Raw genomic sequence first — 19,649 nt, 5'->3', positions numbered from 1 at the left:
GTTTGAATACGATTGTTTTGTGTGTGTGTGCGTGCACACTTTTCAGATCACCACCCATTTTGAGAGCATATCTCTTACTAAAAGATGTGCGATTTGTATCGAAGTAAATACATAACACAATAATTCCCCAGAGAATCATTCACTGCTTTTTCAACGTGGGCTGTTGTAGTGAGCTACAATAAGAGTTTAGGATCCCTTTAACTGATTGTGGGACATTTCCCCCTATTTTTCTGGTGGCTCGGGCTGCACAGGAATGGAAATATTTGTTTTACGAATAGAAGGCAACTTTATATCTGACAGTTTAAGGCGCAGTACTATGTTATCTTTTCTTTGTTCATTAAGTTATTGTATGTGTATACATTCTACTAACACACACACAATTCTAAGAACATGTACAAAGAACTTCAATAGCTACTTCTTTAACATATGCTTTTTGTTGAATGGAATTTATGAGAAGTCACACAAGAGGACTGTATTGTGATAGCCATGGGTGTTGATGTACCTATGCCAGTTTATTTAATTTCCCAAATCTTTAAGATTGTGGAAGCTCACAAAATATTGATTACAGTGCTGAAATCTCTTCCTTTCTCTGTGTAAATATTGCATTTTCATGATTTTAGAGATACTAGAGGATTTGGATACTAGAGGACCCATATGTGTGGGTCATTATATGAATTCACGCAATGCTTGGGTTTAATTTTAAAACAGAATTTTAAAAACAGATTTCCTTTCTCAAATAAAATGGCAAGTACAATATATATGTGACACAGAAATCTGTAGAGCTTGTGAAAAAAGACACCGACACAAGCAGACCCAATTCTCTGTCTTTATTTAATATTTCAGTTCACCAAACAGGCAATTTTTACATATTTGTTCATTAAAGATAGGATCCAAAGGTGTGTTCCATAAACAGAGAACATCTTTCTCTTAGGCAAGATGATTCTCCTGAATTCTGAGGATTCTTCCCTCCCTTCCCAGATTGGCACTTCCCATTCTGCGGGGTCTTCTAGCCCTTGCGCAGATTTTGGTTGTCCCAGAAGCTGCAATGAAGGATGACAGTTCTGCTTGAAATGATTTTGGCTTAACCCCTCCAAAAACTCATTTTTATTAAAAAGCGATATAACTCAGTCTGTTTCAACTCAGTCTGACTACATCTTCAAGATACGTTTTTTATTCAGATACTTCTTTCTAACAGAATCGAAAAAATGATGAAGCCTCTTATGAGAAGATGCTGAAACTAAGACGAGAGTTTAGTAGAGCCATAACAATTTTAGAGATGATTAAGAGACGAGAGAAAACAAAACGAGAGTTGCTACATTTGACATTAGAAGTTGTGGAGAAAAGGTAAAATTTTATTCAAGTTAATCATTCTTACCAAGGAAGATCATCTTGCATTCCAAATAATAGTATTTTTAAGCTGTAATATAGGGACACGGTGGTGCTGCGGGTTAAACCGCTGAGCTGCTGAGCTTGCTGATTGGAAGGTCGGCGGTTCAAATCCGCGTGATGGGGTGAGCTCCCATTGCTAGTCCCAGCTCCTGCCATTCTAGCAGTTGGAAAACATGCAAATGTGAGTAGATTAATAGGTAGCGCTTCGGCAGGCAGGTAACGGCGTTCCGTTCAGTCATGCCGACCACATGACCACGGAAGTGTCTACGGACAAACGCCGGCTCTTTGGCTTGAAATGGAGATGAGCACCGCCCCCTAGAGTCGGACACGACTGGACTTAATATCAAGGGAAACCTTTACCTTTACCTTAAGCTGTAATATGCAGTTGCCTTAATTAAGAAATATAGCATCATGGGTAGAGTATTACCCCATCTTTAATCAGCCATAAAATGAACTTAAGCAAAATAATAATTCTCATCTGCTGTTCTGCCATTTAAAAGATCAGAACATCTTGCAGGATTTCTGTAAAATAAATACATTTTTTAAAAGATTCATTTATTATGCTATCCATGATCTATAAGCTGCTCTCTCACTTTTTAAAAGATATCATTTGGGTGATTATGGAGGTGAAATACTTAATGAAGTTAAGCTTAATTCAACTGAGAAAGAGATGAATGCCACTCCTGCAGCTCTTCATAATGGAAATCATCACAAAGTTCAAGAATGTAAAGTTAAGGTAAATGACTTTAATAGTTATATCTATTGCTTGATTAGAAGGATGTTTTAGCTATGTAATGTGGGAAATATGAGAGGCTTTTCAAACATACAAAAACAATTCTTTTTTCCCATCCTGTTATGTTTATTTCAATTAAAGGAATTAAAGCGAAATAAAAATAAAATCAATTTAAATTGAATATACAGTAGATAATAGATAAATGTAGTCAATTATATGATGCTAGCTGTTTGAAAGTCAACTTTAGTTGATCAGGGAAGCTCACAATTTTGGGATTTAGTGCATCAACAATTTCATATGGACACAATGATGTTAATACTAGTGCACTGTTTCCACTGTTTGTGCCAACCTCATTGTCATCCTTGTACAAATAGAAGACACTATACTATAAGCTTGCACATATAACCCATTATATAGCATTTTCACAACTTGTTATGCTAGATGGTTTTTCTTAGTTGCATCTACTTATTCCTCAAAGCTTCTGCAGTTATTAGTGAAAGAGAGGGGAAGCTTTTTGTGACCAGAGGGACTGGGATGGTAATACAGTGATACCATAGAAAAGATCCAATTTCCAGGTGGTGGTGTGTGTTTGTGCTGGGTCAGGGTATATGCGTTAAGCTTAAATGAAGGTTACACATTTTTGTTACCAGTAGAGTATTTCGATGCCTCAAAAAGTTACTGTATATTTTTGGGTACTTGCAGGCAATGGATTGCCCACCCTACATTAGTAGAAGACACATTCTTTGATAGAATAATATTCCCTCTTATAATTCTGACACCAGTATTTTGATTTAGCTTTGCTTCTAAATCTCTATTTAGACAGTGTATCATTAGGATTCTTTAAAAAATCATCAAGACATTAATATGTTGGTGACAATTTTATGACCAGAAAAAAGGAGTTTTCAATACATGCTAATTATTTGTTGATTTATTTAATATTTGTTTTTTTAAATAAAATCTTCTAATGCAGTAGTCATATCCATGTAATAGTAGAATTGTATTTATTTCAGAGATGATCATGCTTGCCAGCATTTAGATATACATTATTTGTAGTAAATATCATTAAATTATTTTTGAAAACTTCCAAATATTTTTAAAAGATTAGATTTGTTTAAATGTTTCTCTTTATTATTTAACTTTGATGACATCTAGTGGTTATTAGATTGTAGGCACTTACCAGTCTTTATTTGGGCCATTCTTGTTTTGCATGCTGAGATCATGTAAATCGTAAAAACGTAATGATTGCTTTAGCTGCTTTTGAATTGTATACATTTAAAATGAGTTTTTGGAAAAAATTGCAGTTCCTTCAGTAAACAGCATTTGAGACAGAAGAAGGACCCTTTTAAGAATCTTAGGTTTTTCACTGGGGAGGAACAATGTATACTAGATGCAAATTCTTTAGAAATACTAGGTGGTTAAATTTTTAGTGTGGGATGCAAGATAGGTACAATAAATAGGTCTGAATGTTTGAATAGTACATGCTCTAAGTACCACTTGTTCAGAGTTTTGTAAATATAATTGTTTAACAACCTGTTAGAGCTGAACCATAGTGAGAGTGCTACATATGTATGTGGGATGGGGGTGGGGCGATTGGAGAACAAGTTGTTTACTATTAAAATCAAGGTAATTATTAACAATATGGGGGGGTTGTCCAAAATTTACTCTATACAAACAGCATGCTCACCATTCATCTCTAAAAGAGGAAGTATCTGATGTTGTCCGTCAAAAGAAGAAGTATCCAAAGAAGCCTAAAATTGAGAGTGTAATAAATCCTCAGCAGTCTACTACTGAGCCTTTGCCTGTGATCAGTAAAAGTGATATCAAACAATATGACTTCCACAGTTCAGATGAAGATGAATTCCCCCAGGTAATACATGTCAGCCACATTATAATGCAGATCTTGTTTATATGTAAATGGAGGAATCCTGATTTGTATTTGGATACAAATGTGGGGGGAGCAATATGAATTTGAATTTAAAATTTTAAAAAATAGTTTATGACTAAAGGTATGATGTTTGGTTAAAATACCGTATGTTATTTTAACAGTAATGTGGAATCCAAAGAACAGGTTAAGTTTGTGAAAATGATTTAAACCTAGCTGAGTTTTTGAACATTCACTGGGATCTTTGGACATCTGATCTCTCTGAATGTAACACAAACTATTATGAAAAAGAAGGGCCTTTTCAGAAGCCGTCTGATGAAATTTATTTTAACTTTTAAATTTGTGTTTTCATTAGATTTTAAATATATTGAATTGAATTGCTTATCTGAAGGAGGAAATATTCACCAGGAATGATAAACTAACCTTGTTTTTAAATTAGTTTTATTTGGCTTCTAGGTATCCTCACCAATATCTGAGCCAGAAGAAGAAAATGATCCTGATGGAGCCTGTGCATTCAGAAGAAGAGCAGGATGCCAATATTATGCTGTAAGGAGTTCTTCTTTTTTTAAAACCTTTAATTTCTTTGGCACAAAAGACTTATTTTTAGTCAGAAGAAAAAAAAATATTTTGAATCTTTTCTGTGTTAAAATTATCCTTCTTTCTCTACTTCCTTTTTACACCAGGTATTCTAGAAAGATTTTTATTTATAAATGAAATCTTACCAGATCATATTAGTTGCGGTGTTGTTAGTGACGGCTATTAAATTTGACAAGTCGTGAAACTGTAGATGTTGTTGAAGTATTTCAAGATGCAGTATACTACAGGACAAAATTGTTACTTTGCTTTTAATTACTGATATGGACTTAACTGAATTACAAGACTATAACTGAATTGTATCTTGGACTCTGCTATATAAATGGCTATATCTGTTTTTTTCCCTCTCAACATCTGATGACTTGTGCTCTGAACTCTTAATCCAGTCTTAATATGGGTTTCACCTGCTCAGTCTGCTTCCAGACTTAAAAGCAGCATTAGGCACGTTCAGAATTCTGGCACAACTGTTACCTCAGTTGTTTCATCTATTAATTTCCAGAAGTACATATCCTGCCATTAAGAACAATGCTCTTCTGGTTCTCATAATTAAATAGAGTTGAGAAGCCGTCTTCCATTCTGAATTGAACACATGCTTTGCTCACCTATGTCCTTATTAAAAACAGTGAATGCATATCTGAGGAACAGAAAAGCCAAGTATCTGACTAGGAAGCCCCCTGGTATTCCTATCCATTTTAAGAAATGGAAGAGAGATGAAAGGTGAAATTTGAAGTACTTAAATTCCAAAGATGGCTTAAATGTTAGTAATACACTAGCACCTAGGAATAAATTCCATTGCATTAACCTTCATAACAGTCCTAATGTTAATGGATCAGTGCAGCCTGTAAGGATACTCTTGTGCCCATTCTTGGACTGGGAGGTGTTGCTCATGTCTTGCTCACTTCCTGGTTGGACTACTGCAGTGTGGTCTACATGGGGCTGTCCTTGAAGACCACCCAGAAATTAACTGCTCCAGAATGCAGCAGCGTGCACAGTGTTGTTTCTCAGTTCACCTATATTATACCTGCACTGGCTGCACTGGCTCCTAGCCTCTTTCCTGGTGCAATTCAAGGTGCTGGTTATCACCTTTAAAGCCCTACATGGCACGGTGGTTATTTGCAGAACCACCTCTCACTGAAGGTATCTGCCCATTCTACCAGGTCAGATATAGTGTGAGCACGCTCCAGGTCCCTTCCCTTAAATGCTGCCCTCCTGTGGGACCTAAGAAGTGTGCCTTTTCTGTAGTAACTCCTACCCTGTGGAACACCCTCCCCCCCCTGGATTCAGCAGGCCTTCACTCTCACCTCACAGGGTGGTGGTTGTGGGGAAAATAGGAGGAGGAAGGAGTATTTGGTATGTTCGCCGCCTTGAGTTATTTATACAAATAGTAAAGTCAGGATATAAACATAGTCAGTCTTCCAGAAATCTGTAAAGTACCAACTCTTCCTCCAAGTGCTACGATGGGTAAGTCTGGAACCTGGCAGTGGTTTTTGTTGGATGCATCAGAGGAGGATGGCTGCAGTGCCAGGCTTTTGCTTTTCTTCATTTATTGTTTTTTGGTTTGTATTGCTGTCATGAGTCACCCAGAGCTGTGTTTCTTAAGATGGGCAGCCATATGACTATTTTAAATAAAATCAATCAATCTTCAATTCATTCTTCTCTAGGCTCATTTGGACCAAACTAATTATTCTCATGAAAATTCAGAACTGGCAGAATTGGATAAGCTAAGATATAGGCATTGCCTCACAACTCTTACAGTTCCAAGAAGATGTATAGGATTTGCAAGGAGACGAGTTGGGAGAGGTGGAAGGTAAAATAAGATATTTTCCTCTTGTTGGCTTCTCTTGTTGGATATTTAGTGGAAGTATTTAGTATTTTATATCATTAGTAACGTTTATTTTTTATTTCTTTTAAAATCAGGGTATTGATGGACCGGATAGCCACAGAAAATGATGCTGTCCTGAAGCAGATTGATCCAGATATGCTAAATAGTTGTTCGAGCTCTTCCCAAAATATAGACATTTCTTCTAGTTTTTCACGGACCAATGCTTCCAATAAACATTGTGGAAATACACTTTCCCTTTCTGAAATACTAAGCAATATCAGGTCATGTCGACTGCAGTGTTTCCAACCAAGGCTACTAAACGTACAGGACAGCGATAGTGAAGAATGTACCTCAAGGAAATCAGGGCAGGCTGTGAATACTAAAAGAGTTTCTGCACCTTCTGTAGCTTTATTGAACACCAGCAAGAATGGGATATCAGGTAGGCAAAGATTTACAATATTAACCTTTAAATACATTTTTTCTCTTTCGTTTGAATCCTGGCTAAAGAGTCTGTCAGTGGTGTATATGTCTGTTAAAGCTGTAATGGTGGGGTTACAGAAAAAAAAAATACTACCACTATGCAACGCTGTATTCTTAGGCATATAAAAGTGTTTTAATTTTAAAATATACTATTAGGCATAGAAAAAATATGCAGTTCTAATAATGTTTTCATGGGGCTCAGTTTCAGCCCATAGCCATGCAAAAAATGCTAAGTTTATGCTGGTCAACCAAGAGTTACAAGAAGTTTCTACATTCCCTTCTTTCAGTTTTCTGTTACTGAAACTGAATTAGCAATGCTGTCATTTCAATCTAGTCCTTAACGTAGTGTTTTAGTTTTAGTTTTAACCACCCAACTCACAGCAACTCTGGAAGTTCTCATACCATCCTGTAACTCACAGCTAAAACAGAAGATAATAAATGAATTTACATATGGTGCACTGTTTCTGTATTGGAGAAAATTCAGTCATAAAGACTTTTCCCCCAGAAAAAAAGCTTGAAAAAACAAATATTTACAGGAAACCCAAATAATTATGCACAGCGATCAAGTAGCCTCCATTGTTATATGGTTCATGAGTCTAAGACATCACCCCTGAGTTATGTATTTGGGAAAATACTAATCTTCTTTCCCATAATGCAACAGTATGTCAGAAACAGAAAAGTAAGTTAAGCACAGTAGGTTTGATGAAGTTAAGAAATCTGTGCAGTAAAACAAGAGATTGAATCAACTATGAATGGTGCTGAATGAAAGTGGTGTCAGTACAGAACTGAGTGTGTCCGGTATGAAAGAAGTGGTTTGGTCAGATAGAGAGAATGAGGATTCAACTGCAATTCCAATAACGTTGTAGCTAGATGGAGTTGATGAGCTCCTCAAAAGGAAAAGAGTTATCTATGAAACAGTGTATGGAGGTGATAGAAGCAAAGATGGCTTGCAAGGATAGAGGAGTATGAAGTATAGTGAATGGTGTTGGTGAAAATTCAATCTGGCTATGTTTCCTTCCCTTTTTCTTATATTGTGCCTCAATTTTCTCAGCTTACTGTTTCTTGCACTTTTTGTGCACTTTGCATAGTGTTGCTTATCCTTAAAGGGAATAGTATGATGTGTGGGTGGGTAGGTAGGTAAAGAGTACAGTATGCAATAGCTTGTTTCCAAACTTAATTGAAACTTATTAACAGCTTTAATGATAGTGGTTACATCCTGATACATCTGTCAGCTGTAGAATTCTGCCTTCTACCTTTGTACCCCTACTAGTAGATTTGGAAGGACATCAGGGTGAAGGAAATGAAGGACATCTGATAGCGCAAAACATTTTTGTTTTCTTTAAATATTTTTGACAGCTTTATATAATAAAAACTCCCATGGTAGCTTAAATTATTGTATGATTACTGACACATAAATAAACCCTATTCTATTAATGGAGCATATTCCCAGATATGTGATTGCAGCCTCAAAAGTATAAATCCCTTACAGGACAATCTGCTCAGAAGTTCCATTGAGTGAAATGAGACTTAGCTCCTAAAGATGGACAGTAGCTGATTTTCCCAAGTTACAGAGCAGAGAATTAGGTTGGTATATAGGATTACAAATTTAGACCGCAGTCACCTGGTAGGAATTATTTTTGACTAAGCTCATTGAATCTAAGATTTCTGTAGTCATTGTTCACAAACTTTAAAACCCTATTCATGAAGAATTATAAAATGTTTGGTAGCTCTGGTTATCCCCTCCTGCAGTGTTCAGTGTTCTGAGCACCTGCATTTATTGATGGAGAGAGCAACTTCCATAGGCTTGAGGACCCTGGTAAACCCTGTACGGCATTTTGAAAGCTGTACTCCAGAAGTAGGTAGGACCAGTACCTGTTGTTTTGGGAGGATTTAGGCTGTTTAAGGTATGAAAGGGTGCAAGTTAAGGTACTTAGTTTGTCCCGTAAACTAAAAAAAAAAAGTCAAAACCCCCCAAAATGGGAAACCTCTGGTCCTACCTGTTACAGAAATTGGAAAAGGAATGTTGTTCCTGTGCTGTATTGCTTTGCTACTCTGATGTAATGCTTTTATATTTTTTCCTCATACAAAGGCAATCAAGGTGACTTAATGCTGAAATTAAAATTAAACAATAAAGAATAAGCTTTTGGTAATACCCTCAAGAACAGATGGCTGGCCATCTTCTCTTCTGCCTTTCTAAATAAGCTTGGAGGAGATGCAGGAGGCTTACCTCCAAAATGTGCTTTCATGGAATTGAGGCATATATAGTGTTCTGTTTTATAATCAAGAAATGTGAACTTGGTGATAATTCAATAATATTTTAAGTATAGTTATTTTAGCAATTTGCCTCTTGGCTGTTCTTCATGTGCTCTGTAAGCATGGTAAACAAAAATGGCTTGGCTGTTTAATATAGCAAGTAGCAAGTCTGGTTCCTACATAAAGGCACATAGTTTGCTCATAAATTTGTCTAAACTTCCCTTTAAGTTTGCTGAAAGCACAATCAGCCTTAACATTTTGATCAGTTGTCAAATTGAAGGATTGATGTTCTTACGTTAACTTCAGTTGCATCTGACAGCACAACTGTTATTGCCAAAAATGTACATATAATTTTGTGTTGTATTTTCAAGAATAAATTTTATGAAGGATAGAAATTATGCTATTGACATAGATAAGGAGGATTAAGTTGGGTTGAACTGACCCATCCTTGTTAATTATAACTCAAATCTTAATCATTTCAATGGATTCAACCAACTCTATGGTTGTCATGGTCTGCCCCTAGCCATTAACAGACACATTGCCATAGCCAACTATTAGCTAGACACTCTGAGATAAGCTCCATCTACAAACCAGTCAAGAAAGGAAGCAACCAAAGGTCAAGGAAAGGGGTGAACAGATCTAAACACATTCTTCCTCATCACACACCTATTAAGCAACATCCAGATAAGCAGGAACCAGCTCCAGACAAACAAGAACAATCAAAGAAAAAAACCCAATAACCCATCCAAAATGCAATCAAGAAAGAAACAGTACCTCCAATCAAGGCTGGTAAGACAAGCTACCACATATAAACAGTCAGCAACCTTCGCTGTGCTATGCACTGATGGTGCTACCCAGCCTGGTAGTGAAATGTCTGCAAGAAGAAAATGTGAAATCAATCCACAGTCTTCATAAAAACAAAACATGGCCTAAATGTATTTTATGCTTTTTGCAATTTATATTTGATGCATTCCATGTTGAAAGGCTGTTGGTTAGCAAATAGTGTTTTAAACTATCTGACCATGATCTAGTATTCAGACAATAAATTAAGTAGGTTTTGCAAAATGGTTACTAGATAGAATTGTGATAATTACTAATAGAAGCCAAAGATACTACTTTTAAAACTAATTAACCACATTCTACATAACAAGCAAAATATCATTAATTATATTTGAGGAACAAAAATAGCAGTGTTTGTAGATATGAAAACCTAGCCTATCCCCCCAAAAGCAATAGTTCTAAAGAGATAAGAGTGTGCCACATGTTTTGTGCAGAAAACTCTAAAGCAGAATTTATAATTGGAAGCTAAGTGCAATGCCATTAACAGATCTTTGTCTCTCAGAATGTGGAATTTGATAGCTTTGTACAATCAGACATGTTGGTGATGGACATTTTTTCAGGAGTCTTACACCATCTTGATTGGATTGCATTCTTAATCATTCTATAGATTCTGTTAATCCAAATGTTCTTGTTGGTTTGTGAGGAAATGTTCATGTTATAACAACAAATGCTTTAATTTGGGGGCAGACAACCATTTTTTCTGTTGAGGTCAGCAGGGTTGTAGGACCAAAGCTAAACGTTTTATTTCTGTTTCAAACAGTAAGCTTCAGGGAAAGGGCTGGTTACTCTTTCTCATCGTCTTAACTGAATTTTTGCATAGGATGTTTGAAATTAGTCTGAGGGCAACATTGGGAATTGATATGGAGCAAAAAAACACTGATAGTAAGTTCTGCTACAATGGTTTTCTGGCATCTTCTTAAAGAAGGGTCTGCATTGCTGCAATGTGTTCCTGTGTATATATTCCAGAGCAGTATTGCTGAAAGTGACCTTCCTCTTTTTGAGTTTTTGAAAGAGTTGTGAAAAGTTCTTTAATGTAAACCCAGTTTTATGTCTTCCTTTTTATAAATCTCCAGACCAGGAAAAGGCAACCTAATAGTCTAGATTTTTGGACTATAACTTCCATAATATCTTGCTATTTTCCATGTCTGCTGCAACTAATAGAAGCTGAAATCAATTAATAACATTTTCTGTAATTGATCAACTTACTATTTTACAAAGGAAATGTTTCATAAAAAGGTGACTAAAAGTCTACTTTCATCACCTTATACTCAGTGAAGAAGAACCCTTATATTCATCCCATTTCAAACTATTTGGGCAAAAAAACAATATTCCTTTAAGGAAATAACAGCAACAACATAAGGTGACTTGGCCTGTATATTTCAATGGTAGTGTTCTAAAAGTAGAAGTAAACCATCTTGTCTTCCTGATTGGTACACAGCTGACCTAAAGAGAGAGAGAGATTTTGAATTAAGAGACAAATGCATTTAAGTAGTAATCCCCATCATATCTCCTGAGTTTTGTGATACCTACAAAATATGTCTTGTTTGTCAGTGTGCATATCTGAATACAGTATCATTTTTTTAGGCATCCTTTGGATGTTCCTTGTAAGTTTTATATATTTTTGTTGAGTTGAAGGAAGTCCCTGTGTAGATTATTGGAACAATCACATGATAAAATATGTTTGACTCCTATCAATACGGGGTGTAGAGTTTTACCTGCTTGCATATTTCTCCCTACAGGGCAAAAACAAAAAAACTTTAAAGAAAGGTTTAGAAAACTAGCTATAGCAACTTAGATGTTCTTTGCGTGGTGATTTTTTTTAACAGAAAAAGACTAAGTGATCCACTCTATTACTGTATAGATGAACTGTTTGCAATAGCTTTTACTGCACTGTAAGTACAGTAGCATACCAATATGTGGGGGGGAAATGAACTGACTGAAACAATAAAACCTTGACATAGTCTCAAATATCATGTTCAATCTCAGGATAAACTGTAGATCTCTCTTCAGGCACTGGATAATTGTAACAATGATAGAAATTCAGGGATATGCATTTGGCCCCTTTTCTTCATTCTTAGCCTTCCTAGGTTAAATGTGAAGATCTGAACAAAGGCTACATATATTCAGCTGAATTGCAACTGCCCTATTTTTCCAGCTTCTTTTGAAATCTTTCCCTTCAAGGGGACATTGTCAGGGTGGAAGAGTATACCGAGCTCCACTTCCCCATTCCCATTTTTTTTAAAATCCCAAGTTTTAATTGATTTTGGAGGAAAGAATATTGGTGAGATAAGCAATATTTAACACAGGAATGAGTAAACTGAAGCCCCAGAGCTTTTATGGTACACAGAATCTCCTGTAATTACAGTAGCTAACAACCTGTAGTATAAACTCTAAAATGCACTCACAGTATAAGTTGCAACAAAGAAATCTTGGAACATTCTCCCCCCCACCCCAACTCATGAAAATACAGAAAATCCTGGTCCTATCCATGTGTATAAAGTGACTTTGCCTACTTTGGCTCACCTTGCTCTCCTAAAAATATTATATGCAGCCTTGATTACTAAAAGATTGCCCAACCCTGACCTAACGACAGCGAATGTTAATGCAGTTTATATCAAAGCCATGGCTTTTTCTGATTTTAGTCATAAGCCCTTCTCATTATATGAAATAAATATTTTACAACATAGCATGGTTGGGGGCTTCTTTGCCCCTGGCGCTTCATAAAATGATTTCTTGACATGTGAAGAAACAGGGTCCAGAGTTGCAAAATATCTGAAATATTTATTGTATTGTAAATACAATTGAAAACTCAAATGGAACTAAAATAGTTGAAAACGTTTCTACCTCTTCTATATTATATAGAGAAATATATTGTATGTTACCACCTAATTTAACCACAACCATAAGCACTTTTGAACGGGTTTTAGCCTCATTAGATCAGTTCTAGCTTCTTTTCATTAATTTGAGCAATTATTTAGAAAGCTGTGGTGACTTCTGGAACAATGTTTCTCATAAAAAAATTATATAAACATAACTGAACAACAAAATCTGTCAGTTTCTAAATAAGCCAACTCTAGTTGGATTGCACAAGCTGATTTAATTGACCATCCAGAGATTATTTCCAGACTCAGTTATACTTGTGGATTTCTGGAAATGCTAAATTGGAATAGAATGAGTAAAAATGAAGTGAAAGTCTACAGAAATTCATCAATACACGTGGGGCTTTGCATGATCTGTCAACTGTTAGAGACAAAAAAAAGGCAAATGATACAATTTAGCACATAGCAGAGGAAATTGTTAGATCTCTACTTCTGATGCAATAGCTGTGTGCATTAAGAAGTTCATGTGTTGTAGGTATTAATTTCTCAACTAGGCAGGTGCTTAAATACGTGATTTGGGTGCATAGCATTTGCTCCTTGATTAACTTTCTTTGTGCATTTATATGGTATGAATCATAAGCTATTTAAATGGAAAATCTACATTTAAATCATTAACAGAGATAATTGATACAAGAAAAACATGCATATTTCTTAGATTTCCATATCCATTATTTGTGATAGGCTTGCTTATAACCACATTCTCTGTTTCATTGAGATTAGAAGTAGCATGAGCCTACATTCAGACAACATACTAAACCTTGAGCTAACCAGCTACTGCCATTTGCTAGCTATAGTATAGAATAGTGGGGAGGGGAGGACTGAAGAAGCCAGTAGGTACAAGAGATCATGATTTAACTATAGGTTTAGGTAGATATAATGTGCAAACAGGCCTATGATATGGAATGTGAATGACTTCATCTCCTTTGTCTCACTAAATATTTTCACTCTGAAACTACCCTATTATTTTGCTGGCCACCAACTCAGTAACTCTAGCAAATATTGCAGTATGAAAAACTAACAGTATATCCATGTTTTTCCAAATCACAGTAAAAAAAAAATCAGGGTTACTCAAGAAACTCATTAATTTTTGGAATACTACAGACATAATAAGTCAGTTAGTGATTGATTATTTAATTGCAGTTTAAGCTGCTGGTGCCCTTTTTGGTGGCTTTTCATAATAAATAATATAAATACTATCTGGATAATTTTCTTAAACTGTACATTCCTCTTTTTTGAGACACCATAAGCTGTTTAAATTATTAGAAGTAGACAGTTAACTAACCTGTCTACTTTTTATAAATTAAGAGCAAAATAGTTTATAAATTTAAAATGATCATTCCATAAAGATTCATTGCACTATGTAATGTAGCTATTTAAAACTTGCTCTGCTTCACAATCCATGTAAGTTTGCAATGACTTATAGGACATTGAACCCTTAAATTCAAGCATAGTCTCCTTCCTCTCTACAGTAACTGGGGGTATTACAGAAGAACAATTTCAGACACATCAGCAGCAGTTGGTTCAAATGCAAAGGCAGCAACTTGCTCAGCTTCAGCAGAAACAGCAGTCTCAACATCAGTCCCAACAGACATATCCAAAAGCACAGGTAACAAACACTTTTCTTGAAAATTATTTTTCTCATATTCCAGAAACAAATGTAGAACCAGTTCTGCTTCTTCTTAGATTCTGTCTCCCCCCCACCCCCCACCCTTAGATGAAGTTCTAAGACTAGTTCACCCTTAAGACTCATTCCCATGATCCCATTTTTGTCTTCATATCTACTCCAAATAGACCAGTCTCCAATATACACAGGAAAACTTAACATGCAACCTAAATGGGTAGATAAATACAATTTCTGTGAATGTGGCAATTAAAAAAAGGACTGCCACAGTTACGTCTGTCCATTGATTATAGTCCATATACTGTAGTGCATTGTTGATTATAATCCAATACTGTAAGTTCTTGTGTGCCTATCTTACCTGTTCTTAGAAAAATCTGATTTCTTCTATTTTGTACAAGTAGCCTCATGTTCTTCCAAAGGGTAGCCATTATACTGGAGTCTGTAGCAGCTCAACATTACTTAAATACTCTAATAGTATGAAATAGTGCCTCTCCTTGAAAATTATGACACTATTAATATCGGAACACAATGGAAATTATTTTGAGTGTTTTGGTATGTTTATGTCTCATTAGCAGTTGCAGTAGAGCATGTTGTTCAGTGTCTTTACTTACACTTATCTGGGTCTCTTTACCCCATGTAAACAAAATATATCCTCTTTGGAAGGGATATGGAGATGTTTGCATTTAAAGAAAGGTGCTCTTACAATTTCAGCACTGGACAACAGATTTTTTTAGTGGTAAAGATAAAGGATAGAAAGACCTTTAACTATTTAGTGGACAGAACCTAATCTGAAGCTAGTGAAAGCCTGTTTGTTCACTCAGAGCAGCCCCCCCTCCCCTGCAGCCACACAGATACTTGAGTCTTCCACATACAAGTTGGAAGCAGTTCTGTCATTGGGGACACACCTCTTGGGTCTGGATCGTTGTGTTTACTGTTTATATCAACAGTTAATTTGGCGGTATCTTACAAATAGTCTGTAATTATGAAAACTGTTGTGCAAATTCCCCAGGGCTCAAGCACTTCTGACTGCATGTCAAAAACGCTTGACTCGGCCAGTGCCCATTTTGCTGCATCTGCAGTGGTGAGTGCACCTGCTCCCAATCGGAGCGAGGTGACAAAAGAACAGAGTGCCAGCCACAATATCAACGGTGTTGTTCAGCCAACAGGTATACTTTTCTTTGTTGTATTATTTTCATGATAGTTTGTAACAAACTGTTGTTAATGCTTACTTTTTAGGTAAGATCATTCTGAGGAAATGCTTGATAGGGGAATAATATTAGGAAATGAACAATCCCTGTATAGCAGACAGTAAATTTGAAGCTTGTGCCCTTGATGGATTTTTTTTTTTAATTGAGTCACAGTATGGAAGATTTTGAACCTTTTTATTACTTACATGGCAAAATTCTTGTGGGGCATCTGCAAATTCTTAAATACATTGAAAGTACTTTGGTAAGTCTTAGAATTTAAGAGATGAGTCCTAATGTTTGGACGTAGATCACTTTCATTATTGCTTCACAGCTTGCCCCGTCCTGATGCCTTCCACATGTGTTGCACTACAACCTACATCACCCTTAGCCCAACATATAGAATATGCCATATCTAGAAGGCATTAAGGTGGGATGGGTGGTCTTGGTTTTATTTAATGTATTTCATTTTATTTGAAACCTTACTGAGTATATCTGTTTTGTTTTGAACAGCAACATCAAAAACTCTGTATTCCACGAATATGGCTCTGTCATCTAGCCCAGGGATCTCAGCTGTACAACTTGTAAGGACAGTCGGTCATACCACCACAAATCATTTAATCCCAGCATTGTGCACAAACAGCTCTCAAACACTTCCCATGAACAATTCTTGTCTCACCAATGCAGTGCACCTCAACAATGTCAGTGTTGTTTCTCCAGTCAATGTACATATCAATGCAAGGACTTCAGCACCATCGCCAACCGCCTTAAAACTTGCCACAGTTGCTGCCAGTATGGATAGAGTGCCAAAGGTGACTCCAAGCAGTGCCATCAGCAGCATAGCAAGGTGTGTGTCTCTTGGACATGAATGAAACAGGCTTTCAACATGGCCATGTCTGCTTTTTAAAAAAAAGAAAGAAAAGAAAAGTGGACTGTATCAGCAAATCGTAACCCAAGAAAGGCTGAATTATGTAATGACTATATTTGATTTGTGTATCTCATTGGAAAAAAAAGTGTGTGTGTAATTTTTAGTGATTTTGCTAGCCGTGGGAAAGTGCAGAAAGCTATAATGACATAAAAGATACACCCTCATAACTGGAAGGCCAATTCAGCCAATGATTTTCTATTACAGATTTCAGGAAAAATTTGAAATCCATGATGTATGGCAGTTTGTTTATAAATTGTTTTATCCTTCTAATGAAAATTAAGATTCTCTGATAATTTTTTATTCCTATTCTGCATGCTGTACAAGTGACCATTTTTCAAAATGCTGTTTGAGAAGAAATGTGAGAAGAGATAATTCTGGGAAATATTGCATAAATGTTGTCATTTTCTTCCCAGTAGAGTTTTAGGTTTGCTGTGTTTTTAGCATTTCTCAGATAATAAATATGAGAGATACCGAGTTATCATAATGTCATATGTTAAGAAATTACACATGGAATTACTACTCAGATTTATTTATTTGCCCTTCTCTTTCCTTTTCATTTTCAGAGAGAACCATGAACCAGAAAGATTGGGCTTGAATGGAATAGCAGAGACAACAGTAGCAATGGAGGTGACATAACCTAAAGCAGTAGTTCAACGTGTGCTGATGGTGTCATTTATATTCCAGCTGAATGCAAAACAAAACTCTGTGGATCACAGGGGATTAAAATGGACCTAAACGGACTATCATATCGTATATTAAGTCGATATATAATGTAAATTTTGTAAAATTGGGAAAATCACTACCTTGTAAAATAGTTTATTTGTATCATCAATATTATTTCTGTTACTTGAATAGTAGATATTCATCATCATGCTTTTGCACTTGAATTTGCAACTGAGTGGATTTAAAAATAATTCTTTAAATGGGATCATGAGCATGAAATGGGATCCTGCATCACTTGTTTTAACTATTTATTTTGCCATGTTTACATTTTGTATCTTGTAAAAAATAAATCCAACTTTGTGTCTAAAAAAAGTTAAAGATTCATAGCTAGGAAAAATTCTTGTAATTTTTTTCTAAAGGAAATGTAAAGTTTTCACTTGGTTCATTTTGTTTCACAATTTTAGATGGACTTTTTGGTAAATACTTTAGTGGCATTTCACTGTCAAATATGAAGTTCAAGGCAAAATAGTATTTTCTATTACTGTGCAGGGGAAAGGGATGGATCGATACATGCAAATTTAATGTAGTAACCCACTTTTCCATATATTTTGAATGTATATTTCTATTTATAATACCAATTTATAAAAAATAATTACACAGAAAACCTGACTAGTACAAATTATGCATCTAGCACATATTAAACTGTGCAGATATGAAGAAAATTTTCAACTGATTATATTTTATCTGAAGTCTGCATAATTTAACCGGCTTTTAACTGTAACACACCACATAAATGATATTTTACCAGGTATGTATTGCATTATATATCATTGCAATAATTATTGGATGTCTAGATATCGAGCCATCCCAGGTAATAGGGGAGGGGGGAGGGTCATGGCAGATTGTCTTTCGATTTTGGAAAGTTTTCCTGTGGCTACAAGGCAAGTAACGGGTTGGAAAAAGTCTGACTGTAAGCGTTGGACACCTTCGTAGTGTAGTGTTTTAGTGACTTTTTTTATACGGTTCTTGTAAATTAGATACGTGTAGTGGTGTTTCAGAATGTTTGTTTATGCACTAGTTCAGACAACTTTCCCTGTTACTTGTTCTTGATAAGTGAAAACTGCAGGGAAATAAAAATACATATCAAAACATGGGCACCTTGCATACGTGTTTATTTCACAACATGGAGAACAGTTTGTAATTTTTGGAAGCCAGTAGTTATCAAACTGAGACACCAGCAATTTGGCAAGTATAGTTTCAGCGCCATCCCGCTAGAATGGTGACTCTAGAATCTTCTGCAGGCACCTAACCTGCTGGATCAGGAAGTGCATGTGCAAAAACTTGATGTGTGGAGTCGGATTTTTATACCCTGCACTTGGGCTGCATGTGTGATTCCCAGCATTGAGACCAGCACCTTGTAGACATCATGGAACAAGTGACACTGCTTTCTGTGTGGTGAGGCTAGGCATGTACAGAACTCTACGGACAGCACGTGTTGTATGTGTCAGTTTCGGAATTGGAACTTGAAACTGTTTAAAAGGTTGAGTTTTCCTTCATTTGTACTTGATGTACATTAGTGCATATTGCACATATAATCGCTACCTCATAGCTGTAATTTATGCTGAACATGCTTTTGCATAATTATCTGAATGGAAATTTACTATTTGATTATGTAAGTGGCAAAGGAATCATAACAATGATGCTTCACTAATTTTAATCTATCTTCCTCAAGTTATTTTTTTGAAGTGAGTCTGAACATATTTAAAGTAAAAAGAAACATGAATTTGGCTTTTTAGGTTCAGTTTAATTCTATTACCGATTTTTATGTTGTGCCTCTTTTACAAAGATATAAATCTTGTGTGTATACCATGTTATTAATACTTCCATTGGTCGTTATTATATAAAAATCTATACCTCTTTTAAAGTAAAATGGATTGAGCCTTTTTGCTTCTTGGCTATCAGGGTTTTCAGAAGATAAAAGAAGGAATAGCCAGAGAATATCAGCTAGTGAATGTTTTGCTCCATGAAGTTTTAAAAAGTTCAGAGAGGAAGACAAACTAAATTAGCTTTCACAATATTTTTTCAGTACTCTTATTTGTGTGTGTTCATACATTATACTAAGCCATAATGTGTTTGATTTTAATTGAGGAGGATGTACAAATACAGCTGTCATGGTTTGTAAGCCATTATTTTCTGGTTCAGCTTTATTTGTGAACTAGATCATCATGTGTTGTTCCACAAATCATTATTAAATCAGATCTCAAAGAACACTAAACATATAAACCATAATGGCTGCATTTGCATATCATGTAAGGATGCTCCTCTGTTTTTCAGGATGATAATGTTCAAAAAAAATCAAGGAGTTAATGATTGCATTTGCA

At 35.7% G+C, this 19,649-nt stretch overlaps 1 protein-coding gene across 1 annotated transcript in view; it reads left to right on the top strand.

Annotated features, from left to right (window-relative positions):
• EPC2 (enhancer of polycomb homolog 2) overlaps positions 1-18,422 on the top strand; it is a 53,429-nt gene extending 35,007 nt beyond the window's left edge. Inside the window, exons 5-14 of the mRNA XM_063318379.1 lie at positions 1,196-1,344; positions 1,993-2,125; positions 3,798-3,989; positions 4,461-4,550; positions 6,260-6,405; positions 6,516-6,859; positions 14,342-14,478; positions 15,503-15,659; positions 16,191-16,524; positions 17,169-18,422. Coding sequence (XP_063174449.1) covers positions 1,196-1,344; positions 1,993-2,125; positions 3,798-3,989; positions 4,461-4,550; positions 6,260-6,405; positions 6,516-6,859; positions 14,342-14,478; positions 15,503-15,659; positions 16,191-16,524; positions 17,169-17,241 — 1,755 coding nt within the window. The 3' untranslated portion in view covers positions 17,242-18,422. The remainder of the gene's footprint in view (positions 1-1,195; positions 1,345-1,992; positions 2,126-3,797; positions 3,990-4,460; positions 4,551-6,259; positions 6,406-6,515; positions 6,860-14,341; positions 14,479-15,502; positions 15,660-16,190; positions 16,525-17,168) is intronic.
• Positions 18,423-19,649: the final 1,227 nt, after the last annotated feature.

This window comes from Candoia aspera, chromosome 1 (assembly GCF_035149785.1).
Source record: "Candoia aspera isolate rCanAsp1 chromosome 1, rCanAsp1.hap2, whole genome shotgun sequence".
NCBI lineage: Eukaryota > Metazoa > Chordata > Lepidosauria > Squamata > Boidae > Candoia > Candoia aspera.
The sequence above is the reverse complement of the archived record's forward strand: the minus strand, read 5'-3'. Positions and strand labels throughout refer to the sequence as shown.